Source organism: Numenius arquata, chromosome 15, assembly GCF_964106895.1.
Source record: "Numenius arquata chromosome 15, bNumArq3.hap1.1, whole genome shotgun sequence".
NCBI lineage: Eukaryota > Metazoa > Chordata > Aves > Charadriiformes > Scolopacidae > Numenius > Numenius arquata.
Window position 1 is genome coordinate 1757472 of NC_133590.1, and position 24784 is coordinate 1782255.

The 24784-nt window shown below is 64.0% G+C and overlaps 3 protein-coding genes across 4 annotated transcripts; 1 reads left to right on the top strand and 2 right to left on the bottom strand.

Annotated features, from left to right (window-relative positions):
- Window positions 1–499: 499 nt before the first annotated feature.
- GOLGA7B (golgin A7 family member B) lies at window positions 500–7106 on the bottom strand. Its single transcript, XM_074158997.1, has 5 exons — window positions 7050–7106; window positions 1506–1631; window positions 976–1128; window positions 734–835; window positions 500–604 (listed from the first exon to the last, which is right to left on the bottom strand). The coding sequence occupies exons 1-5, from the start codon at window positions 7104–7106 to the stop codon at window positions 500–502; spliced, it is 543 nt and encodes a 180-aa protein (XP_074015098.1).
- A 2332-nt stretch (window positions 7107–9438) lies between these two features.
- Window positions 9439–11587, top strand: SFRP5 (secreted frizzled related protein 5). Its single transcript, XM_074159026.1, has 3 exons — window positions 9439–9970; window positions 10752–10829; window positions 11247–11587. Exons 1-3 carry the CDS (start codon window positions 9439–9441, stop codon window positions 11585–11587), a joined length of 951 nt encoding a protein of 316 aa, XP_074015127.1.
- A 3138-nt stretch (window positions 11588–14725) lies between these two features.
- On the bottom strand, window positions 14726–20105 carry ZFYVE27 (zinc finger FYVE-type containing 27). 2 transcript variants are annotated; one of them, XM_074158879.1, is made up of 12 exons: window positions 19897–20105; window positions 19744–19814; window positions 19481–19667; window positions 19202–19297; window positions 18903–19015; window positions 18044–18174; window positions 17615–17686; window positions 17430–17450; window positions 17079–17223; window positions 16730–16776; window positions 15777–15858; window positions 14726–15538 (listed from the first exon to the last, which is right to left on the bottom strand). In XM_074158879.1, the coding sequence occupies exons 1-12, from the start codon at window positions 20103–20105 to the stop codon at window positions 15474–15476; spliced, it is 1239 nt and encodes a 412-aa protein (XP_074014980.1). In that variant the 3' UTR covers window positions 14726–15473. The 2 variants fall into 2 exon arrangements, with proteins under 2 accessions (XP_074014980.1, XP_074014981.1); XM_074158880.1 differs by lacking the exon at window positions 17430–17450.
- Between the last annotated feature and the right edge of the window lie 4679 nt (window positions 20106–24784).

Consider the following 24784-nt stretch of genomic DNA (forward strand, 5'->3'; position numbering starts at 1 on the left):
CCTGGGCGGTGGGCATGCAGCGGCTGAGCCCACCCTGCAGGACCAAGAGCAGGACACCCCAGGGAGGGGGTGCAGCAAGGGATAAGCGTGTCCCCCGCCCCCGCCTTAGCACTTCCTGGGGCTTTGCTCCCCAGTACATGGCACACAGGGTGCTGCCAGCTGGGGTTGCCTGCAGCAGGGCAAGCTCCTTCGCTTGGGGCAGGGGCAGCAGCACAGAGTGCCTGGGAGGGTTGCGGGAGACCCTTGGCACCAGTTAGGCTCAGTGGAAAGCATGTGGGACACCCCAGCACCAGCCCCTGCCCACAGTGGGTCTGAGCAGGGGCAGAGCCACTGCGGGGGGCACAGAGCAGAGGGGGGTGGGCAGCCCCGCTGGGCAGCCCCCAGCCTCCCCCTCCCACCCACCCTGGGCTCAGAAGCGGGTGCTCTGGTAGTGCAGCCTGCGGAGCTCGGAAAGGCCACTGTCCCGGCAGTACGAGTCCCTGCAGGGACTCCCTGCCAGTCACCGGCCCCCCACCCCGCCACCCCCACCACCGCTGCTGCTGCTGGAGCTGCCGCTGCTGGAGCTGCCACTGCTGCACCGGTCCTCGTAGATGGAGATTTCGATCTGGGCCCTGCTAAGGATCATCAGTGGGATGTGCCAGCCACAAATCTAATTGCCCAGCACCCACCCCCAGTTTCCACCCCCATCCCTCACCCTTGTTGTCTCCCCAGCTCCACGCTGCCCAGAGGATACGACCCTCATGCCACGCTCCAGGGGGTCGGTGAGCAGCAGCCCCCGCGGAGCATAGATCTTCTCGTTCTGCTCCTGGATGTACTTGGAGATCTTCTTCAGGACCTGTCAGCAGAACGACACTCAGCACCTGCCAGCCCTGATGCCAGCTCTGGCCTCCAGCCCCCTGCCCCTTGTGCCATCCCTGTGCCCACCACCAGGCCTGCAGCCATGCCCATCCCGAGCCCTCCCCTGGGGCTCAGCACCTTCTCATAGTGTGTCTCCATACAGAGGAAGATGAAATAGGCAGTAGCACAGGCCAGGCACCCCTCCAGGTACGAGCTGCCCCCGATCTTCTCTGCCTCGGCGTAGAAGCTGTTAAGGGTTTTCACAGTTTCCTCGAAGAGCTGCCGCTCGATCTAGAGCAGAAAATGGGGTGAAGAAGAGTCCAGCCAGAGACTGACCCCCTGCAGTCTCCTGTCCCCATCCCCAGAGCAACTTGGGGAGCACTTAACTCTCTCCTCCCTGCCCAGCACTTAACCCTCAGCTTCCTGACCCCTGCCCACCTCCACCACCATGCCAAGACCTGCTGAACCTGCAGCTCTGCACCAGAGCCTCCTGGTCCCCAGGAGCACCCAAGCCCTCACACAATGGACAAGGTGGCTGTGATAGCATGCACCCAGCAGCATTGGCTGGCCTGGGGCCAGCTATGGAGGCCCCATGACTTCAGACCCCTTTCCCCACAGGGCACCAACATAGGGTACCTCCCACCCTGTTGGCCTGCTAGGCTCCCTACCCGGCTCTCCAGCTCGGCAGGGAACTTCGTCTGGAACTGGCACGTGGTTCCTTCGCTGTAATCCCGCTGCACAAAGACCTTGGTGGCCAGGGATGCACTACGCCGCAGTTCCTGCAGACTGTGCACCTGGGGAGCAAGGAGGTGAGCTGGGGGGAGCGCATTGTGGAGGTGTGGAGCATCCCTGCTGGAGGATGGGGACCCCGGGAGCAGTGCCATTCCCCCAACGTCAGGGCATGGAGGCTGCAGGCTCACGAACCCCAAGGCAGGAAGACCCTGGCATGGGCTGTGTCATGCCACGAGCAGAGCTTGGTGCAGGAGGTGTGAGGCCAGGGGTGAGGGGAGGATGGCAGCAAGGGGAGGATGTCACAGCAGCGCTCCCTGCTTGGGGCATGGGCATGTGTGTGTACTTCGTGCCCCAGGCTGGCACCTGGCCCATGATGCATGCTTGGGTGTGTGCCCCTGGAGGGCCACAGCCCGGGGAGAGGACAGCCCTCTGTCCCTGGCAGCGCCTGAGCATGAAGCCACCCCAGCAGCTCCCAGGCAGGAGGAGGGAAGTGAGTAGAGCAGGAGGCCACCGGCAGCGAGCCTGCAGTGGCAGCACAACGGTTGGGCAGGCTGCAGTGGGGCAGCTGCACAAAAGGGATGGGCAACAACAGCGGTGGCAGGCGCTCAGCCCAGCCCCGCCAGCCCTGGCACCCCCCGGGGTACAAGGGCGAACACGAGCTCCCTGGGCTCTGAGCCGTGGGGCAGCTGCAGGGGGCTGGAGAGGAGGATGGGAGGATGCAGGGGCCAGGCTGTGCCAAGGGCGGGTGTCAAACCCCTCCCTGTGCTTCCCCGTGAGTGACACGGGGCCACCCCTGCCGTGTGCCCCACAGACCATCTGCCCCTCTCCCAGCTCCCACCCACAGCACCCGGGAGAGGGACCCACAGCTTCCCCCCCCGCCCCCCCCCCCTCCTCCTCCCGGGGCATCCCACCCCAGACCCAACAAGGGTGCTCCCTCCAACAAGGGCACCTCCCTTTACCCCCCTCCCCTGGCACCCCCCACACACTGTCCTTTCTGTGCACACAGGGCCGCGCACCCCTCCCAGCCCCACACTGACACCCCCCCCCCCCCCTCCAGTGCACCCCACGGCGGACCCCAGCCCCACGCAGCCCTCCCACACCACCGCGCTCCCCGCTGGCCCCATTTCCCCCGCTCCCAGCCAGCCGGTGGCGGCGGCGGGAGGGGAGGGCAGAGCGGGAGGGCTCCGCCGCAGCCCGGCTCCGGGAGGTGCCTGCTGCCGGGATGGCCCCCGCCGTGCCGCCGCTCACCCACCTCCGTGGCCATGGCCGGGCCGGGCTGTGCCGAGGCGGGGCGGGGAGAGAGGGGGACGGGGGGGGGACGGGGAGACACCGGCGCTGTCACCGGGGCCGTGCCGAGCGGCGCGGGGACACCGGCGCTGTCCGCGGTGCTGCCGTGCCGAGCGGCGGAGGCGGGCCCGGCCGCCCCGTGTGCGCAGCCGCCCGGCCCCGCCACGGCCCGCCCCGAGGCGGCGGGGATGGGCGCCCGCCGATACCGGCACGGAACCCCTGGGGACGGCGGTACCGGGGTCCGGCTGCCCCGGGGGAGGGACACACACACACACACACACACACACACAGAGCTGCTGTATGTCCCGGCGGTCCGGCCAGCACAGGGGGCCCGTCAGCCGAGGGGTGCGGGCTGTAGGTCCCCGGGGGAAAGGATTGGGTGCCGAGGGGGTGCTGCTGGAGGTAGCCGGGGCGGTGGCCCCGTGGGGATTTGAGGGGCCGGCCGTGGGGCTGGCAGCCCGCCGTGCCAAAGGGCCTCCTCTGAAGGTGTTTGTTTGCGAAGGGTTTGCAGCTGGCTGGAGCGGGTGCTGCGGTCGAAGACATCAAAGAGGGGAGCTAACGAATTCCCTGTTATCTCTGCCTATTGACAGCTCAATTAAAGCCGGGGAAATGCCAAGCAGGGGGAACAGAGGCTCTCGAGAGAGACGAAGGAGGGGGTGCTCACAGCTGGGGCCAGGATGCGGCGGGAGGGATGCAGTGACTGGGCACAGGGCCCTTGTCAGGCAGGAGAGCAGCCAGCCAGCCCTTCCCTCAACACCTGGGCGATGCTGAAGGCAGTGTGGGCCCCTGCCAGCGTGTCTGCTCGGGCTGCTAACACAGCACGGCCGGCTGCCTGCACCACAGCCGCCCTGACGAAACAGGGGCAGCTCCGGCTGACTCCCGCTCCCTGCCCTGAGAACCAGTGTGAGGAGAGACAGAGCCCTGGGGGCGGGAGGTATCCTGGTGGGCAGCCCTGGCATGCTGGAGTGTGGCAGCATTTATGAGCAAGGGACATGTGCAGGCAGGGACCTAAGTCATAGGGTGCATCTCTACATCAAATGCAAAGCTACAGATCCCATATTTTTGGGGGCAATCCTGCTGCTCCTGGAATCCAGAGCCTCCCTGCCAGAGCAGTGGGGTACACCCAGTGCCACAGAGCCAAAGCCCCCCTGGGAGGGAAGTGGGGGTGCTCTCCCATGTACACACACACGTACACACCAACACAGGCATTTGTGCATGCATGCATCCGCCTGCACCCTTGTGCACCCCCAGGCATGCACATGCCCACACTCACATGCCCAAGCGTGTCCCCAGATGCCCCCAAGACCAGGCTCTGCATCCCGGCTCCTTCCCGTGCTGCTGTCACCGCCACGTCAGGGCTCGCCTGCCCGCACCCTGCCAGTTGCCATGGCGATGCTGTGCCTGCCAGCAGATGAAGTTTGCTCTCCCACTCCACAGAGAGGGGCCGAGAGCAGCCGGGGGAGCCCAGCTGTCCCTGCCACCCCAGGTTCTGCCCATCTACCTACGCCTTGTGGTGCTGCTCCAGCGATGCCCCTTCTCTGGCTGCACCAACCCAGCCCAGGAGTTGGACCCTCAGTCCTGGGCTCCAGCTGCCTCACAAGACACAGACCTGTTGTTTGCAGGACCAGGGCACACGTCAAGGATGTCCATTGGTGGGACATCTTCACCCCATCATGGGGAGCCATCTTCTGCCAGCCATAATACCCAGGAGCAAGCCTTGCCCAGTGGCAGGCAGGACAGGAACAGCCCGGACCCCGCCGTTCTCCCCCTCCCTGCGTGGCTCCTGGCCTTCCCTGAGGTTCCTGCAGCCCCCAGCATACCTGGAGCCCACCAGGGCCACGCTGTGCCATGGCTCCCAGAAGGGCAGGGCAGAGGTGGAGGGGGGGCTGGTGTAGTTGATAGGATCCCAGGCAGTAGGAACAGGGGCAGTCGGGGCTCAGGGCAGCTCCAAAGTGCTGCGTGGCCCTGCCGCCCCCCCAGCCCTTGGCACTGTATGTTGGGGTGGGGGCTGGCAGGGTGCCTGCAGCAACAGGGCTCTGGCTCTTCTGCTCTATCTGCTGAGCCCTGAGGGTCTATTTTTAGGCTGCCTGGCAGAGCGGGTGGCCACCACACGTCTGCTGCCAGAGCTGCTTTTGCTCTCCTGCTTGGGTCCTCCCCTGCACCTGGAGCAAGGGGGCTCTGACGTGTCCCGCAGACAGACCCCACAGACCTCCCCTTGACCCATGGCTCTGGCTGAGCACCCAGAGCTCCTGCCCCTGGCCCCACGGGACAGGCATGGGGTGCGCTTGGGGCCCCTGCAGCCAGGCCCGTGCAGCCAGCGTGCCCATGCCCATCGCAGTGTGGTAGCCATGCCCCAACAATACCGCTGGTCCAGCCCCTGTGCTTGGCTCCCAGGCCAGGACTGGGGTCTGTCCCCAGCGTGTCCATGCACCCCGGCCCTCCCTACAGTCCTGGCACGGTGGCTGTGGGCCATGGAGGACAGATGGAGCCCTGTGACTAGCCCGGGACCAACCTCTGGGGCCCCATCCTGCACCCACTGCATGCCAAGCCCCCTCCCCAGCCCGTCAGGGCTGTCAGCAGTTCTGGCTCTGCTTCAAAAGGGCCATGGCAGGGCCGGGCCCTGGCGGCTGCTTCACATGGTACTGGGGGGGCTTTCATCAACAGTGGGGGTGAGAATGAGCTCACCACCCCAGCGAGGACAACGGTGACATTTGGAGGCGTGCAGAGCCAGCGGGGCAGGGTGATTAGCTGATAACCTTTCCTGGGAGACGCCAGGTGTGTGCACCAGTATGAGGAGGGGGCACATCCCCCACACTCGGAGCCACTGGAAAACGGCTCCCAGTGCCCCAGCTCTGCCCCTTCATGCAGGGCACGGAGAATGCTCCGGCCTGGGGTTCATCAGCCCTACAGCCCAGGAACCCCTCCAGGGCACCCGCAGCACCACTGCATCCAGCTGCGTCCTTCCTAATGGGTGGTGCCAGGACCCGTTTCCGCTGGGTGCCCCCGCAGAGAGGGTGGGGGCAGCCCCCCCAGCCCACCCCGCAGGAGTGCATGGTGGGGAGGGAGGGAGGCCAGCATCCTCCTGCAAACAGGCAAGCAGAGGGCGATGCGGTTTGGGAGCAAGGTGCCAAGGTCCAGCTTTGGCAAAGGTGCCAGCTGGGAGCCGTGGCTGTGCGAGGATTGCCCCTGCGCCGTCGACAGAGCAGAGGTGGGTGGCTTTTCCCAGCTCCCCAGTGGGGCAGGGGAGCAGCAGCACTGCAGAGAGGGTCCCCATGTCCCCGTGTCCCCATGCACAGTGCCATGCGAAGGGGCTCTTTCCCAGAGGGATCCCCACACAGAGCGTGGTGCCCCCTCCCTGTCCCGCAGAGGGGGGGCTGGGGCCGGAGCCAGGGGGGCCAGCAGCAAACAGGGTGTCTGTGTGCAGGCTGGCGGGAGCCGGCCAGGGCCAGGAGCTGCCCAGGGGGCTGGGAGGGCGCCAGGGTGGCCTCGGCCCCGCAGCTGGGCCGGGAGCACTGCCAGCCACATTCCTGGGGCTGCCGGGCAAGCGGGAGCGTGTGTGGGCGCAGGGCAAGTGCACGACCACCATTGCCCCTGCCCACTGCCTGCCCCGCCGGGCACCTCCGCACCACCAGGCCAGCTCAGCCCCACGGTGCCCCCAGCTGTGCCCCAGTCTCCCTCAGCCACCCCCAGGCAGGGCCACCCCCACAGAGCCGTGGTGCCAACCCCACATTGCCCCCCATGCCAGGGTGCTCTCTCTCAGGAGCTGCCAGACACACCAGGACACATGTCCCTGCATGGCCAGTCCCCGAGGGTCCCTGCTCCGCAGCAGGCGCACTCCATGCCTGGCGCTGGTGCAGCCTGGGAGCCAGGAGTCCCGGGAGCCTGGGATGGGGCTGGGACAGGGAGGACAAGAAGGTGGGGGGGACAGGAGGATGGGAGGGAGCCCGCTCAGCCCCAGGGAGTGCATCTCTGCCCACAGAAAAAGGTCGGCAGCACCCAAAGCTACGGCAGGAGATGAAGCAGGGATATGACGGGAGAGGACAGGAAGGGGTGATCAGGACCCTGCTCAGCATTTCATTTCCTGGGAGTCTCCTGCTCCCCCAGCTCAGATCTGCTCTGTGCTATAGCCAGGCACAAGTCCCTGGGGAGGGCCCAGAGTGGCGAAGGGGCACCCCCAGGGGATGTCCTCTTACCATGCCACCCTGGCTGGCCATCCCCGAGGTCCCCACCGTGGAGGGGGCAGCCCCCATGGCTCCGCTTCCGGACTCGCTGCTGTGACAGGTGACACAGGCGGTAGCACAGCCGGCTCCTCGGAGTGACAGGCGCAAGTGTCAGTCCTCCAGCCAGCTGCATGGGCGCAGGATGGGGACGCAGGCACCAGAGCAGCCTGCGCAGACAGGGCACAGGGAAGGATGCCACCTCCAGCTGCCCTGGGACCATCCCTTTCCCTGGGGTACAGCCCAGATCTACCTCCCCTGGCTATGTCTTCCCCCAGCCCTGGGACAGCCTGGGTGGGGAAGGGTTAAGGAAGCAATGTGGGTGCAGCAAGAACCCCCGAAGGGCAGAGGCAAGGTCTCAGCACAGGGACAAGGCTGCCAGGACACCTGGCAGGGCAGGAGCAGAGGTTGGACACCCCCCTCCAGGTGCCAGCCTTGCTCCCCCCAGCGTGGCAATGCCGCCAAGAGGTGACTCAGTGGCTCTAATGAAGGCGTCGTGACAGACGGGGGGGCAGGCCAGCTGGCAGGGAGCCCGTCATTCCCCCTGCTGTCCCCCAGCCCTGCCAGCCACTTTACTTTCACCTGGTGGAGTGCCAGCCAGCGCAGGGTGCTCGGCACTCCCAGTACCTTCCTGCGAGGAACTGTGGGTGCTAGGGGCTGAACTGGGCTGGGGGACAGGGTGGGCTGAGAGCCAGGAACTGGTCTGTGGCCAAGAGCAGGACAGCATCATTGCTGGTAGTGCCACAGGGACAGCCCTGGGACACTGCGCACCCACGGGGCAAGGTTTGCTCTGCATCCCACACACTGGCAGCTCCGTCCTGCACACACAGGCTCCCCGTGCCTCCACCTCCCTCCTCTGGCTCTCAGGTCTCACCCACCCCAGCCCGGCTCCCATGGCAATTAGCTGAGCTCCCCCGGCTGCCCTGCTACGGCCCATCCATCACGGATTAGTTATTTTCTAACAGCGTTTATCTCCAGGCAATCTCACTCCTCCTGTGACAGTCTGATGCCTCCAGCACCCTCCCTCATGCTACCGGGCAGCCCCGATAAAGCGCAGCTGTATCTTATCGTGCTCCCGGCAGTTACACATTAATGGTGTCATCTCTGGGGCTTGGCTGGGGCAGGATGAGCTCAGCCCACTCTTGGTCCATCAGCGAGCATCCCTGCGTGATGCAGTGCCAGGCGCTGTGCCCGGCTCGGAGGGCATGAGGAGGGCAGGCAGGCTGCAGGCAACTGCAGGGTGTGCAGGTGAGGCTTCCAACATGGCCCAAAAGCAGATGGATCCCACTGGGGTTGGGGGGACAGTCCCTGCCCCCCAGCTCAGGGCAAAGGGCAGCTGCTATCACCTGCCTGCACCAGGCTGTTTGCTCTGTCGCCCATTAACAGAGCTGCCTTATCCGGCGGGCAGGGGCCAGAGGCAGCCCAGAGCCCGCTGGCCAGGCAGGGGCATCGATCGTGGGAAGCGGAGGAGGTGTCCCAGATAACCCCTGCAGACAAATGGGTTTCTAATGGGCTCTTGAGCCTTGCAACCAGTGGATGGGGGAATGTGGCCCCAGAGCTGCCCTCCCTCACCCCTCTCAGGCTCCAGCTCTGCCTGTGCCCCAGGCAGTGCCTGGGTACAAGCCCTTTGCTGGGAGGTGTAACCCCAGCTATGCCTGTCCCCAACAGACCATGGGCTGCCCAGGGTGCATGCTGCCATCCATGAGGAATAAGGACCTGTGCCCATGACATCACCTTGGCATTGATGCCACATGTGGCACCTAGCACGTGGGTGCCCCAGCTGCCCCCCAGTGCTGCAGCATGAAGCCTCTGGGGTGTCCTGCTCCTCCATCATCTGCACCTCAAGCACCCCCAAACCCATACGCTATGGGGCACAGGAGACCGGGGGGGGGAGCATAGAGTAGAAATCAGTGTCCCCTGCCCTATGCCAGGGCGTACCTTTGGGATGCCGGGGGGGGATGGGGGCAGAGGGGCTGGTGGACAAAGGGGGCACCTTGCACCCACAACACACACCCCCATGGGGCAGGTGAGCCAGCTCTGCCAGGTGGCATCACCCCAGGGGGCACACGGAGCTGGGGTGGGCTGGGGAGGCTGCACGCAGATGGCACCCAGCCGGCCACCCCAGCGGGGCGGGAGGGCAAGCGGCAGCCCGGTGGCCGTCGGGGCAGGCTGGCGTGGGGCCGGGGGGGGGGGGGGGCCAGCCCCGGGGGGTGGCCCGGCAGCCGGAGCAGATTGGCTGCCGGCGAGGCCTCCCCGGGCTCCTTAGAAAGGGCTGCGGGCGTGGGAGGCGCTAAGGGCAAGCATGCAGCCCGCCCCGTCCCGCTCCCGTCCCGCTCGGCAGGCACGGCCGGCGGCGGCGGCGGCGATGCCCCGGGCAGGCGGCCCCCCGGGGGTCCGGGGCACGGCGCTGCTGGCCCTGGCGCTGGCGCTGGCGGGGTCCCCGGGCGGCGGACAGCACTACGACTACTACGGCTGGCAGCCCGAGAGCCAGCCCCACGGGCGCTTCTACGGGAGGGAGCCGCAGTGCCTCGACATCCCACCCGACATGCAGCTCTGTCGCGACGTGGGCTACAAGCGCATGCGGCTGCCCAACCTGCTGGAGCACGACACCATGGCTGAGGCCAAGCAGCAGGCCAGCAGCTGGGTGCCCCTGCTTGCCAAGCAGTGCCACACCGACACCCAGCTCTTCCTCTGCTCCCTCTTCGCCCCCGTCTGCCTCGACCGGCCCGTCTATCCCTGCCGCTCCCTCTGCGAGGTGGTGCGTGACTCCTGCGCCCCCGTCATGGAGTCCTACGGCTTCCCCTGGCCCGAGATGCTGCACTGTGGCAAGTTCCCCTCCGACCATGAGCTTTGCATCGCCGTCCAGTTTGGGAACAGCAAGGTTACCCCACCGCCAGGTAAGCAGGAAGGGCACTGCAATGGGATGGGGATGCACGCATGGCACCTGCCAGCAGTATGTCCCCACGCAGCCAGGGACCCGCATGCAGGGTCCTCCTGCAGAGCCCCTGCACCCCTGGAAGCAGGGCCTAGGGTGCTGGCACCGGCCAAGGACCCTCTGTCTGCAGCAGGACAGGAGTGGGCACAGTACCAGCAGCATCAGTTGCTTTGGCTGGGGAGCCCTCGCTGTCTGGGGAGCCAGGCATCCAGCTGCCCGCACAGACCTGCCCCAGGACAGGGGAGAGCAGAGCAGCCATGGGAGCAGCACTCGGGGTGAACGTGGGACGAGGCGGGAGTTGCTGGGGACACATGGCAGAGCTGTGTCCCTCTCCTCCCGCTGGGTCCCATCCCAGCAGCAAAGAGCATCCTGCACCTGTGGGTATCAACCCCACGCTGCTGTCAGGGGGTGGCTGTCCCCTCAGGCAGGAGAGGGGACATCACCCAAAGGCAGCCAAGAGTCAGGATCAGGGCTGTGACACCCTTCAGGCTGGGGCCACCCTCACTACTGCTGCTGTGCCCCAAAATATTGGCAGGTGGACAGGGGGTGTCCCCATATGCCGCTCCTCCATGGGGGTGCTGGGATGCCAGCCGGCTAGGTGATCTGTGTCCCCTGCATCACCCTGACACAGCTGGGGAGGGAGCAGGGGGGTGTTGGGACTCTCCCAGCCTCTCCCCGCAGAGCTGGCCTGGGTGACAGGCAGCAGCAACAGAGATGTGACAGCGCCTGGTCTTTCACCACAGTGTCCAAGATCTGCACCCAGTGCGAGATGGAGCACAAGGCAGACGGCATGATGGAGCAGATGTGCTCCAGTGACTTCGGTGAGTGCTGGGGTCCCCTTCCTGGTCACCCCTTGGCAAGGGGCAGCCCTCCCCCAGCTCTGACAGCCCAGGCGAGGGTCGGGTGAAGGGCACGGCTTTACAGGGACATCCTCATGGGAGACCCTCCAGAGCCCTTCCCTTGGACCCTGTGTGGATGGGATGGGTGCACCAAAGGAGAAGACATGGGTGGGGGGATAGGCAGAATAGGACATTTGGGAGGGTCACTGGGGGCCTCCGCTGAACCCCTCACCAACAGCCCCTTCCCCTCCCCGCACAGTAAATTCCCCAGAAACCCTGCTTCTGGGTCCCACCCCAGGGCCAGGCTGCACCCTGTCCTGTACAGATGCCTAGCCCAGACCCACCCCCAGCAGCACCCCCAGGTCAGTGTTACCCCCTCCCCAACTGTGCCCCACACAGTGGTGAAGATGCGTATCAAGGAGATGACAGAGGAGAACGGGGAGCGGCGGCTGGTGGCTGCCCAGAAGAAGAAGGTGCTGAAGCTGGGCCCGCTCAAGCGCAAGGACACCAAGAAGATGGTGCTGCACATGAGGAACGCGGGCACCTGCCCCTGCCCCCAGCTCGACAGCCTCAGCGGCAGCTTCCTGGTGATGGGCCGCAAGGTGGGCGGCCGCCTGCTCCTCCTCGCCATCTACCCCTGGCAGAAGCACAACAAGGAGATGAAGTTCGCCGTCAAGTTCATGTTCTCCTACCCCTGCCCCCTCTACCACCCCCTGCTCTATGGGGCCGGGCAGCACTAGGGCTCTGCCCACTCTGCCCTGGGACTCCTGCACTGGCCTGACGCTGCACCCCAGGACCCCAGCTCTGCTCCCCTCAGCCCCTTAACTGTGCCCCAGGACCTTGCTCTGCACTCCCAGGATTCCCAGCTGCATTCTTGGAGCCTGGATCCACAGCCAGGACCCCTGCCCTGTCCCAAGAGCTCTGCCCTTCAACCCTGGGACCTCTGCTCTCCTCCCGGGATCCCTCCCCACACCCAGGAGCTAAGGCTGCACCCAGGACCCTTGCTCTGCATGCTTGTGAGCATCCCCTTGGATACCCCCAAGCCCTCTCCCCGGCACCCCAGGGACCCTTGCATGCACTTAGAATCCCTGCTTGGCCCTCTTGGAACCCCTTGGCTGCACCCAAGACCCCTACCCTGCACCCCTGTGTCCCCGGCCCCAGACCCCTCAAATCCATGCTCCAGCCCAAAGCATCCCATACCCTCACCCCAGCCCTGGATTATCCCACCTTCGCAGGGATAGACCCCAGCCAAAGCAGGTCTCTCCTGCCCCAGTGCCCTGCTCAAGACTAAGTGCCCAGAGCAGCACGGCCCCTGTCTGGGCTCCCCCACCCTTCCCATCCCACATGGCTCACTGGGGGTTTTCCACTTCCCAGCCCCTCCAGACCAGCCCTGCTGCATCCCTCACACACTCTTGCCAAGACGCAGCCCAGGTACCCTTTGCCCATCCACAGTATTTACTGCAGTAAAATATGTCACCTCAGAGAAGCCTGTGGCCGGATCCCTGTGGTTCATGGACAGCCTCCCCCTGGGGTTCAGTCAGGGACCCCAGGAAGGATGGGAGGGGGCACCCAGTCCTGGCTACTGAGTGGGGTAATCCAAGGGAGTGGGGTCACCCTGGGCTCCGGCTCTAGCCCTGCTCCAGGCTCCATGCCCAAAGCTGGGCAGCCTGGCCAAGTTGAGGGACGACGTTCCCAGTGGTCACAGGCATTGCTGGAGACACGGGCATCCCTGCTGCTTCAGGGACCCTGGGAGGGGGGTGAGATCAGGAGGATGGGGGGGGTGGGGGGGTGGGACAGGGGAGCCCCACAGCTGAGTCTGGTGGTGTTTGGCAGACAGGTTTCTCCCTCCATCATCCCTGGGGGATGGATCTGCAGGCTGGGAGTTGGCAACGCATGTGGGGAGCCTGAGCATAGTGGGGGCCAAATCCTGGGCCAGGATCCCTGCCTCCATCCCTGGGCACCCCACCTGTACACCGCCTGAAAGCCCTGTCTGCGGCTCCCAGCCAACCCTGCCCGGCTGCCAGACCTCCCACTCCACAGCCTCCAACCTCCTCCCAAAAGGTTCCCCGGGGACACCCACCAGCACCAGCCAGGACCCCCCCAAGCAGCACTGGGACCAGGCGCAGCCCTCAGGCTGGACCCTCAGGGTGCTGCCCCTCAGCAGAGGCTGCTTCTGCCCCAGCAGCAGGCAAGAGGAGCAGCCCACCCACCCCAGTCTCGCTCCAGCCCTGTTTACCCAGCACATTCTTGCGTCTGCCTATCCCGACGGGTGAGGGAGGCACGAAGGCGGCCATGGGGATATTTACCCAAGGCCCGGCTGCCCGACGCTGCGGCTTCTCACCGGAGCTGGCCCCGCCGCAGGGGAGCCTCCCGGGACAAGATGGGAATTGAGGCTGCAGGATGCCTTGCACCCACCCTCCTCCCGGCTGATGAGGCCACCAGGCACCTGCCCCGCACCAGGGTGATCCCCGCTCCCTCTGCCCCTCCTTGGGCATTGCCTCGACCCCACTGGCTGCTCCCCACCTCCCAGAGCTCCAAAGGGGCACCCCATTCCAGCCAGGGGAACGTGCCCCTGCCCCACAGGCAGCCAGGGACAGGGGGCAGCCAGCCCCTGCCACAGCCTCTCACTAGAGGCAGGCAGTTACCGCCTCCACCCTGGACAATATGGAAAAAAAACCTAGGGAAAAAATATCAAATATTGTTAGTAGGAATGTTCGGAGCGAGACTGCTGAGCACACTGCCACAGGAATAAACATCATCAGTTATGTCATTTTACTGCAAAACTTAAAGAACGCAAATAAAATCCCACCTCCCACAGCCCAAGTTTATCTGTAGCCCTCTGTATTTTGCGTCATTAGCATCTTTCCAGGGAGCGCTTAGACATACATGGCCATCACACTCATTGCTCCCTGTTTTCTCTGGAAAAACAAGTAACTTCTCTTCTGCCTCCCGCCGCCATCCGTCTGAGCTCCACAGCTCAACCCCCTCCCCCCAGCCCCTCGCAGACCAGCGGTCACCCCATTGCAAGATAAACCCTCACCCACAACCACCACCCCACATCTTGGGGTGCTACGCAGCCCCCTCCCCAGTGTTACAGCTGCTCCACCGCCCACAGTAACCACTGAGCAGCCCCTCCACACACACCCTGGCCTTGGAGCACACCCGGCACAACTCAGACACCCCCCATCATCACTGTCCACTCCAGCTTTTCCCCCAGATTTCCATAGGGCCCAGCTTGAGAAAGGGGGTTTTGAGCCCACGGCTGAGAGGAGGGCTCAGGCTGCCCCACGCAAGCTCCCACGCTGGTGGGGTGTATGATCAGCCCCCAGCGCCCTCCCAGGCTGGTGGGTGCCATGGCCCAGTGGGCACTGGGCAATGACAGCCCAAGAGCACCGGCCCTCCCAGCCCCCGCGGTGGGGGGAGCTGCAGCTGGATGGCAGGGACCCAGGCCATGGCCGTTCCCAGCTGCACAGCAGCCAGGGTCACATTCCTGGGATAGCTGGGAGCTTTGCTGTTCACACAGGGAAAGGTCACCCTTGTGCGCGCAGGCAGCTGCCGGGACCACCGCCTGGGCAGGGCAGGGGAAGGAGCAGCCCCAGGAGGCAGAGAGGGAACCCAGAAGCTCCTGCCAGAGCTGAGCTTCTCGCTGGCTCCAACCCAGCAGCATCCAGCCCTGGCACAGCGGCAGGCAGCCCTCAGCAGGAGGCGAACAAGGCCACAGGATGACCAAAGATGGAAACCCCAGTAAGCAGTGGGAGCTGATGGCAGACTCACCCTTTCCTCCATGACCACCTGCAGGACAGCAGGGCCAAGGCCACAGAGGTGCAGGGGTGACCTGGGCCTGGGACAGCTTTCCCTGGGCAAGACATGAGCCAGCTGAGGGCAAGAGATTTATTGGTCATTCTCTATATACACTTATATATTAATCTGTATTAGAAAGCAGCAGTCACTAAGTGCACAGAGCAGCACCAGCTTGTGCGTCTTCTCACGCTGCAGCCAGAGATCTGGCCACAGAGCCCAGCCCAAACTTACCCTCCTGCTTCCTCTGTGCTAGAGCCAAATATGGAGGGGAAAAGACTAAACCTGCAGGCAGTGAGGTCCCAGAGCACAGGAGTGACCAGCAGGGTCTCAGCCGAGCCAGGACCAAAGACCACATCTCCTGGGAATGCAAGTAAAGCTCTGACTTGATCCCAAAAATACAGTCACCTAGCACAGTGCTGGGAAACATAGGGACAGAGCTCCGAGGCTGTTCTGCCCCATACAGGAGGTGGGGATAAGACCACAAGTAGGAAGGATGGCTCCTCCATCACTGAGCCAGACCACAAGGCCTGGGCAAGTACGTGGCAGGGCGTAGTGAGTGCCAGGGAGCAGCTGCAGGGATGAGGGTACAGCTGTGGGTAATGGTCCACCGCAGGGACCCAGCTGGTGCAGCAGATGCTGCAGTGCAAGGGCTGGTCTGCCCCAGCCAGGCGCTGGCAGGAGGAGCCATGAGCACAAGTGCCCTCTGGCAGGGTGACACCACGCTGGGAACCAAGCAGCCCAGGCTGCCATCGAGCAAGGGCAGGGTACCCGCTGTCACAGGTGTCAGGCAGCGCAGGACCCAGGAGCTGGCTGGGCCTGTCTCAGTCATTTGATGAGCACCTGGTTGCACAGCGCACACACGAACACTGTCTCCCTCTGAGCCTCCGGGGCTGGAAAGGAAAGCAGGTGTCAGAGATGCTCCCCTTCCCCAACACACCGTTCACCCACGGGATAGGGACCCCAGCCACGGAGCTGCTCCGAGAGCTGCAAACCCATCACTGCTCTGATCCGAGCCAGGCAGTACTGGGCAGGTCCTGCCCACCTTCTCCACCAGCGCTGGGGCAAATCCCCGCAGCAGACAGCGCAGGTGGGAGCGAGAGCCCCCCCCTCCTCCACCTTTGCACTCACCCGTAGCTCCCATCACAGCCTTGGGGACTTTGAAGGAGCAACACCTGGAGCAGAAGCTGTTCCCACAATTACTGCAGCTCCGCTGTGGAGAGAGAGAGAGAGAGAGAGAGGGAGGTGAGACACTACTCGGGGCACACTCCAGCCCTCCCCAGCAAAGTTCAGTGCCAGAAAACTCCACAGTGTTCCCTGCTGACGGGGAGTGAGTGCAAGCCCTAAGCCCCCACAGCAGTAGCACAGGGGCCATCTGCTAACAGCACCTGGACAAATCGCCCAGGCCCAATGCTGGATCTGCGGGCAAATAGACTCTAACATGACAGGCAGCCTGCACCCAGCCTAGGAAAGCACCGTGAACACAAGCTTCAGGAGGTTTAAGGACACTATCACTTCCTGTGCTGTAACTGGAGGGAAGTAAGCTGCAGAGATATCAGGCTAACCCAGGAGGAAGGGGAGGAGGCCACAAGTCTGAAGAACAAGAGGCAGCAGGAAGAGAGCAAAGCAAGTCTGGAGGGGGCAAGACAGACATCCTTTGCAGAACCGCCCAGGGGACCGAGTGCCAAGCATCACGCACAGTGGCTCAGACAGGACAACAGGGGTGGCCTTTGCTTCCCCAATACCCACAAGCAGACCCATGCTCTGCTTCACCAGAAAGCTCTCAGGCCATGAGAAATGGGCTAAACCAGGACACAGAGCAGGTGCCCTGTACACCAACACACAGAGGTTTGGCCTCAGGCAGCTTCCGAAAGAGCAAAAGGCACAAAGGCTCCACAACACAAGGGATCCCTGGCACCATTAGGCACGCAACAACACCCAGCACTTAGCTGAGGTCATCTACTGCTGGGCTGTGACCGAGGCCAGCCACTCCAGCTGCCGAAGAATGCCAGGGAGAGCCAGACACACACAACACCTCCGCCCCAGGTGGAAGCGGCGAGCTGGGGCAGAAGCTGAAGACTCACCCTCTTCTTGAGCACAGAGAAGGTGGCTGCGCAGCCCGTGCAGCTCCCTGGAAGAAAGAGAGCAGGAGTCAGACAGGGCTCTGCTGCCTCGGACTGTGAGAGGCACAGGAGCACCCATGATGCCTATTGCAAAGGCTCAGCCTGGAGACCACACCGCTGCACTCTCCCACCCCTGCGCTTCCCAGGAAAGCTGGGAACATCCCTCCCACGGAGGAGAGAGGTCATTGGAAGTGTCAGCCTAGGAGGCACCACACCACTCTGTCCACTCCCAGTTCAGTGGTTGCCACTGGGAGCAGCACAAACCCAGCTCTGCTGGGCTTCCCCAAGCAGCACCCACTCCCGGCCTTACCGAAGTTGTTGCTGGGGTAGCGCTTGCGCAGGCGCTCAGTCAGGCGTGACACCTTGCTGCGGATGACCTCATTTTTGCTCATAAAACCATTGTCCGGGAGGCTGAGGTCAAAATCTGCTGAACACTGAGAGCTTTCGTCATCCTCCTGCAGAGAACAGAGCCAGCTGAATGCAGAGGGGTGGCTGGGAGCATGGTCAGGGGCTGCAGGGCAGACCGCCCCAGAGATGGGCGCCCAACAAGCAGGATGCTCCACCTGGTATCACCACAAGCCACCAGCAAACCAAGCAAAGGCTGCCAGCTCCAGCTGGGAGGAGATGCCCCTCATGCACACCTTGGCATGGTAGTACTCACCATGACCAGCAGCTGGTTCTCCTTCTCCAGCAGCATGGGACAGAGAGGAGAGGCAGTACAGATGAAGTCAGAGGCAACCAGCCCCACACTCGCCCTCCCCAAGCACCCAGCTTGCCCACCAAGGCCCCTGCCCCTTCCTACCACAGCTGCCCTGCGGGCACAACCCACCCCCACCAGCCTCAAACCTCAATAGCATCTTTGAACTCTTCATCAGGCTCTGCCTCCTCCGCCTCCTCCACGCTGCCAGGGGTAAGGTCCTGCAAGAGATGCACAGAGCTAGTCCTGCTGTACCCTCAACCCTTGTTCAAGGGTGGGGGGCACACTTCTGTGGCAGGTTCCAGGACAAAGAACCAGCCCTCCAGCAGCTCCCTGAGAAGACAGGAGCATCAGAAGGCAAGGTGAACCCCTGCCTCCCCAGGCTGAGCCCGTACACATCGCAAAAGGACTGAGGCAAGCCTGCAGTGCAGCAGGACAACCCCCCAGTAACTCAGGAGGGGCTTCCAGCAAAGCTGGCATCTGGAAGGAGCTTGCAGGTAGAGGGATATAGGCAGTCAGACCAAAAGGCTGACCCTGCAGCTCCCACCCCACAACTGCCAGCCCTGCCCCTATCTCACCTCTGTGCTGGTGGGTGTGGGGGTCCGATCCAGGGGGGCAGCAGCTGGCAGGGGTTCAGGAGGCTCTGGAGCGCTCTCAAGGGGTTTGGTGCCCACACACTGCTCAACCGAGGCCTTGAGCTCCTTTATTACTGGTAAGAGGGGAACACAACTAGAGCAGGGTGGCACTTCCCTTCTCCCAGCCCCACCACACAAAAGCCAGCTGCAAGAACCTATCTCCAGTTCTCAGGGTGGAACACTGGCACATACAGCCTTCACCCATTAGGTACCCTGAGCCCTCCTCTGCTCACATATCAAAGGTAGGGCAGCAAGGAACTCCCCACCACCTGCCCCAGCTCAGGATAAGGAACAGCAGGGGCCTTAGCCATGGCTCAACCACACACATCTCCTCCAACTCTCCTCCAGCACATGCGACAGAACAGAGGGCATCTCCAGCTCTTCTCCTCCTCTCTGACAGCAAATTTTCAAACCTGCGTCATACATTGCCACAGGCAACAAGAGTGCTTCAGGTCCTGCAGAGCAGGGTCAGGGAGCGAGAGGGGTGGTGACACTCATGCGCAGGCTGCGTTGCCAGGTCCCAGTTTGCCACAGGACAGAGGAGAGCAGGAAATAGCACCCAGGGCAGGACACACACACCAGGAGAGAGCCTCACCTCTCACATCCAAGCCCCACCACCCAACCTGGGCTGCTGAACACCACCCCCAGGACATCACTGCGGGGTCAGGTCCCACAGCAGAGCCTGACACAGGACACTGTGCTCACCTAAGGGTGCTGGGAGAGGTCCAGGGCAGGATCCCTGGCTTCAGAGGGCCTTTCCCCAACCCACCCCACACAAGCCACTTCCAGGGAGGCCTCTTACCTTGGTAGAACTGGGTATTGCCCAGGAACAGGGTGCTGTTGAGGATGGCCAAGACCCAGCAGAGGGGCAGCAGGTAAAGGATGCAGACAGAGCCCAGCAGCGCCCCATAAAACCTGGGAAGGAGCAGCAGGACATAGCGATCAAGAAAAAGCAACTCATGCCACAAGCACAAGCCCAAATCCTTCGCCTGGTCTTCCGCCTGCTCCCTCCGAGTACCAAACACATCAAACACAGCTCCACAGGCCAGGCCCCTCTCCCTGCTGAGCCAACCGCAGGATCCCTGACCCAGTACTACTCACTGGGAAGAGACTGTGGGGTTCTCCCAGTACAGTACACGGTACACTGCTTCGCAGCTGCAGCACATCCCGCTCAGGAATTCCTCCAGCTGGATAAGGCTGTGAATGAGACCTCACAGTCACAAAAAGGCCCCACAAACACACACCCTGGCTGCCCCACATTCATATGCTTTACAAGGGCCAAGCTGGCACAAACCCAGGCCCTCCAAAGCCACAGAGAAGCCTTTCCAGCTGCAGAGGCCCCAGGAACCCCACAGCCAGGCAGGCTCTCCAGAGACTCACAAGCTCTTGACCTGGGTGATGGCCTCCTGCCGCGAGAGCTGCACCCTCCGCAAGTCCTCTCGCCGGACGCTGTGGTACCTCCTGCGCACCAGCTCCATCTCCGAGGGGCGGGCACGGCACGTCTCCTGCAGGTAGCCCAGCAGGGCTGGCACTACCACCAACAGGGCGAGCACCGAGTACCAGGCAGCTGGAAGAGGAGGGGAGAACATCAGCCCCGGGGGTCAGGGGAGGGAGGAGACCGACCCCGTCCCCACCACACGCACCTTGGCCGAGGGTGAGCAGGAGGAAGTTGAGGCCGAGGCAGACGAGGAGGGAGCACATGGGCCGCTGCCACCTGCGGAGGGGAGGGAGGGAGGGAGGGTAAGGGACGTGATGCCCCGGGGACGCTCCCGGTCCCGATCCCTGCCCGCACCTACCGGAGGAGGGAGCGGACGCCCTCGGCGGCGTCCCGCACCGGCTCCAGGTAGAGCTCCAGCCGACGGTAGCTCCGCACCAGCTCCAGCAAGTCGAAAGCGGCGGCGGCCTTGGGGGGGGGCGGCGGCGGCGGCGGCTCCGGTGGGGCCTCACCTCCCCCTGCCGCCCCCTCGGGGCCGCCCGCCGCCGCGTCCCGCTCCATCGCCTGCATGACGAGCCGGGCCGGGGGAGCGGAGCCGGGCCGGGCCGGGCCCGCTGCCGCCGCCGAGCTGAGCCCTACGCTGCGCCCCGCTTCCGGGAGGCAGCCAGGTGCGCCGTGACCTCACCCCCGGCGCTGGCACCGTAGCCAATCAGAACAGCCGGGCTAGGAATCACACGCAGAAGCCCCGCCCCTAAAGGGGCCCCGCCCCGGAAGCGGCGGCTGTTCGGTTCCGCCCGGCCCGGGGGGGGTGGTCCATCGGCGGCGGGGCCGGGCCCGTGGGTGCGCTCTGAGACCTGCCACCCGCCTGGGCGTGCGGCTCGGGCCGGCCCAGGGCCGGGACTCGGGCCCGGTGGGTCCCGTCTGGATTCGGGGCTCGGCCCTGACCTGAGGCTGATTCATAGATTCATAGATGGGTCCAGGCCGGAAGGGACCCCCAAAGGTCATCTAGTCCGACCTCCCCGCAGCCAGCAGGGACACCCCCAACTAGACCAGGTTGCCCAGGGCCTCGTCGAGCTTCACCTTGAATATCTCAAGGGAAGGGGCCTCAACCACCTCCCTGGGCAACCTGTTCCAGTGTTCCACCACCTTCAGAGTAAAGAACTTTTTCCTAATATCCAATCTAAATCTCCCCTTCTCCAGCTTAAAACCATTGCCCCTCGTCCTGTCACTGCAGGCCTTTGGAAACAGACCCTCCCCAGCCTTCCTGTAGCCCCCCTCAGGGACTGGAAGGCCGCTATGAGGTCTCCCCGGAGCCTCCTTTTCTCCAGGCTGAACAACCCCAGCTCCCTCAGCCTGTCCTCATAGGGGAGGTGCTCCAGCCCCCTGATCATTTTGGTGGCCCTCCTCTGGACCCGCTCCATCAGGTCCATGTCCTTTCTCTATTGAGGGCTCCAGACCTGCACACAGTGCTCCAGGTGAGGTCTCACCAGAGCAGAGCAAAGTGGCAGAATCCCCTCTCTGGATCTGCTGGCAACACTTCTTTTGATGCAGCCCAGGATGCGATTGGCCTTCTGGGCTGCGAGAGCACATTGCCTGCTCATGTCCAGCTTCTCGTCCATCAGCACCCCCAAGTCCCTTTCCTCAGGGCTGCTTTCTAACACCTCATCCCCCAGGCTGTATTTATACTGAGGATTGTTTCGGCCCGGGTGCAGGACCCTGCACTTGCTTTTGTTGAACCTCATGAGGTTCATCTGGGCCCACCTCTCCAGCCTGTCCAGGTCCCTCTGAATGACATCCTGTCCCTCTGGTGTATCGACAACACCGCACAGCTTGGTGTCATCTGCAAACTTGCTGATGGTGCTCTCAATCCCTCTATGTCTTTGATAAAAATGTTAAACAGTACTGATCCCAGCACGGACCCTTGAGGGACACCACTTGTCACTGCTCTCCATCTGGACTTCAAGCCATTGAGTACCACCCTCTGGGTGCGACCATCCAGCCAATTCCTTATCCACTGAACAGTCCACCCATCAAATCTGTATCCCTCCAATTTGGCAAGCAGGATGTTGTGAGGGACCGTGTCAAAGGCCTTACTGAAGTCCAGATAGATCACGTCGATAGGTCATCCCTTATCTACTGACCTAGTCACTCTATCATAGAAGGCCACTAGGTTAGGCAGGCAGGACCGGCCCCTAGTAAAGCCATGCTGGCTATCTTGAATCATCTCCGTGTCCTCCATGTGCCCAAGCATGGCATCTAGAAGGATCTGTTCCATGATCTTCCCAGGCACAGAGGTGAGGCTGATCTGCCTTCTGGGCCGGGCCGGGTCTGGGCCAGTCGAGGGCTCAGTCCCACTCTGGGTCTGACCCTGACCCGGGTCTGGGCCGGTTGAGGGCTCATTCCCACTCCGGGTCTCGGCAGGGCCTGCTCCCAGCCATACCAGGGCACTGTGGGTTTGTCCCCATGGGCTCCATTGCTGGGACACCTCTCCACGAGGAGAGACCGGGTTCCAGCCCTGCACCGGGGGTCCCTGGGAGGGAGCAGGGTGTTCCTCCCAGGCCTGTGAGAGCGGCTGGCAGCTCATCTGCTGCCCTCCATGCCCCGGGCGCAGCCCAGCCCAGTAGCCTGTGGTGCTGCTCCCACCACCCTGGCCACCACAGGCTGTCCCACCAGGTGCCTGGGGTACGGCAGGGCTGCTGCCTCCCTGGGATGCTCTGGGGACCCCGGACTCTGTCCAATGCCAAAAGCCAAGGGGTGCCATTCCATAATACTCCATGCAACCTTGTTAAACCTATTCTTGCTCTCCGGCTATGAGGGCAGTGTGAGGCTCAACGCTGCTGCTGCTGACCGCCCAGAGTATCTGGCAAGCAGGGCACGTGCCCCATGGGCAGAGGGCTGGGGGGGGCCAGTGACACTCCAGCTGCGGGTAGAGCTGATCCTTGTCTGCAGAGTGTGTCCCAGGGCCAGAGCCAGCCCTGGGAGATGCCGCCTGCCCCCAGCCTGCCCCTGGCTCTCCAGGGACCCAGCAGCATGGGCACAACTGCCCAGCAGCGCCCCAGGACAGAGAGCCCTTTCAGCCCCACAGTGACGAAGATCATAGGAATGCAGCTCCATCCTGTCCTCATCTTGTCCCTGCAGCCACACAGCCCCAGGGACTTGGCCTCCCTCTGCACCGCCAGGCTGCGGGGGGTGCTCCCACGCGAGCACCCGGCTATGCCCAGTCTCTGGAGGGGACAGCGGGGCCGGGAACAGCCCCTGTCCCCAAGGGGTGTAAGCCTCTTTACCAGGAGGGGTGGCTCAGTGTCGGGGAACCTGCCCATGACCCCAGGGCACACCAGGACATTGTGACCATGGCCGGAAGGTCCAGGCAGGGAGGCCGCAGGGCACAGGGTGACAGAGCTGGGTGTGACCTCAGCTCAAACCCCGTCCCCAGCAGGTCCCAGCCCCTGCACAAAGCCCCAGACACCCAGTGAGCGCCAACGTTGCTTTATTTGGAAGGTGAATCCATAGGCACCGAAGAGCGGGCTGGAAGGGGACAGAACCGGCATGACAGGCAGGGCTGCGGGAAGCCAGGGAAAGGCACTTGTGGTGGCAGAAGCCCCGCTGAGCGTCTGGGGCAGCCCGGGCCAAGGGCTGCACTGGAGCAGGCAGGGGCAGGCAGTGTCAGGGACCAGCCCTGACAGGGGGCAGGGACAGCACCTCCCCAGGGAAGGGGTAGATGGCCCAGGAGCTGGCAGGGCCCCCAAGCACGAGGGGGGATTGACCAGGACAGCACCTCATGATGGAAGCGGTGACTCAGCGCCAACAGCAGACCCTTCCGTGCCTCCAGGCTGCTGCTCTCCACTGCAAAAAAGGCACCAGGGAACCCCAGGCGACAGCCAGAGCCCATGGCCAACTCCTGGAGACACCCGTCTCGCTGATCTGGGCCAACACAGACTGGGGCAGACAGTGATGGAGAGGTCCTGCCCCAAGGCAGGGCGAGGAGGGCTCATGGCAGGGCAGCGCTGGTGTGGTGCTTCTCCAAAAATTCCCAGTGTCTGGCTCCCCGTTACTCCAGTTGTCTCTGCATGGCATCCTCAGGGCTTGGCACCTGGTGGGCTGTGGAGGCTGATCCAGGGCCAGGCTGACTCCGCTGCCAGCATCCTCTTCTCCTGTTCCCCGAGACGAGCAGTGTCCCTGTCCCCAGCTCCCCCAGGGCCACCGTGCCAGTGGAAGCCCAGCACCGCCATGCTGCCACGCTCACCCTTCCCCTCAGCCTCACCGCGGTCTCAGGGCAGCGAAGGGCCCCAAGATGCAGCTGGAAAAATCCCGAGACGAGAGTTTTCCGGGATGATAAACCAAGCGCCACGGAGCCAGGCAGGGCTGCGCAGGCCAGTCTCCAGTGCCGCTGGCAGGGCCGTGCCTGTCTCTGCTGGAGCAGCCAGGCCCCGGGGGCAGGCTCGGTGGCTCAGAGCCACAAAGCTCGCTGCAGGGGGGCAGAGGGAGAGAACGACCCAGTGCCCAGCTTCCTTCAACCCCAGGGGCACCCGGCTCCCTGCCGGGGCAGTACGACAGAGGAACTTACGCCCAGCCCAGGGTCACAGGACCAGGCTGTGGCCCCACTCTCCGTTCCCCTCGCCCCACTGCCCTGCGTGGGCTCGGCCCCCAAGCGGGACAGGGTGTCCGGGGGGCCAGAGTGATGCCGTGCCCAGCCCTTGGTGCAGGACTGGGGTGTCTCCACACCCCCAGAGCGCAGGGCAGGGAGGGGCTGAGCCCCGCGGGCTCCGGCAAGACAGCGGACATGTTCAGGCCAGACAGAAGGAGGGGCCTGGGCTGGGGAAGCCGAGATCAGAGCCTCCATTAGGCAATTGCAGAGGCGCCACAAAGTTGGGAATGGCAGGAGGGGACCGCCAGCGGGTCGGGGTGGGGGAGTTATGCCCACCTAACCCCACTATGCACCACCTCCCCCAGCTCAGCTCCCCCAGGCCAGTCCCCCTCCTCCCCAGGGACAGGTCAGCACCCACCTGAGCACACAGCATCTGCAAGGCCGGGGGCAGGAGAGTCGGGCCGGGGCCCTGGAGGAGCTTCCAGAGATTAGAGCCCCTCTTAGGGGCACTCCGCTTGGGTCCTTCCACTTGCAATGGCCTACATCTGTCCGGGGGTGGGAGAGGGGCCTGTGCAGCGGCTGGGTGTCCATGCTGTCTCGGTGGGATGCAGGGGAAGCCGTGCTCAGGGAAGGCTTCTGTCTGTCCATCCGTCTGTGCAGGAGT

Excerpts from the sequence above, each read along its gene's own strand:
- GOLGA7B (XM_074158997.1), bottom strand. The coding sequence starts at position 7,106 with ATGGGGGCTGCCCCCTCCACGGTGGGGACCTCGGGGATGGCCAGCCAG. Across the intron at positions 1,632-7,049 it reads TGGCCAGCCAGGGTGGCATG|GTGCACAGTCTGCAGGAACT; the intron begins GTAAGAGGACAT and ends CTTGCTCCCCAG. Across the intron at positions 1,129-1,505 it reads CTGCCGAGCTGGAGAGCCGG|ATCGAGCGGCAGCTCTTCGA; the intron begins GTAGGGAGCCTA and ends TTTCTGCTCTAG.
- SFRP5 (XM_074159026.1), top strand. The coding sequence starts at position 9,439 with ATGCCCCGGGCAGGCGGCCCCCCGGGGGTCCGGGGCACGGCGCTGCTG. Across the intron at positions 9,971-10,751 it reads CAAGGTTACCCCACCGCCAG|TGTCCAAGATCTGCACCCAG; the intron begins GTAAGCAGGAAG and ends CTTTCACCACAG. Across the intron at positions 10,830-11,246 it reads GATGTGCTCCAGTGACTTCG|TGGTGAAGATGCGTATCAAG; the intron begins GTGAGTGCTGGG and ends TGCCCCACACAG.
- ZFYVE27 (XM_074158879.1), bottom strand. The coding sequence starts at position 20,105 with ATGCAGGCGATGGAGCGGGACGCGGCGGCGGGCGGCCCCGAGGGGGCG. Across the intron at positions 17,687-18,043 it reads CCACACCCACCAGCACAGAG|GACCTTACCCCTGGCAGCGT; the intron begins GTGAGATAGGGG and ends CATCTCTTGCAG. Across the intron at positions 15,539-15,776 it reads GGCTGTGATGGGAGCTACGG|CCCCGGAGGCTCAGAGGGAG; the intron begins GTGAGTGCAAAG and ends TTTCCTTTCCAG.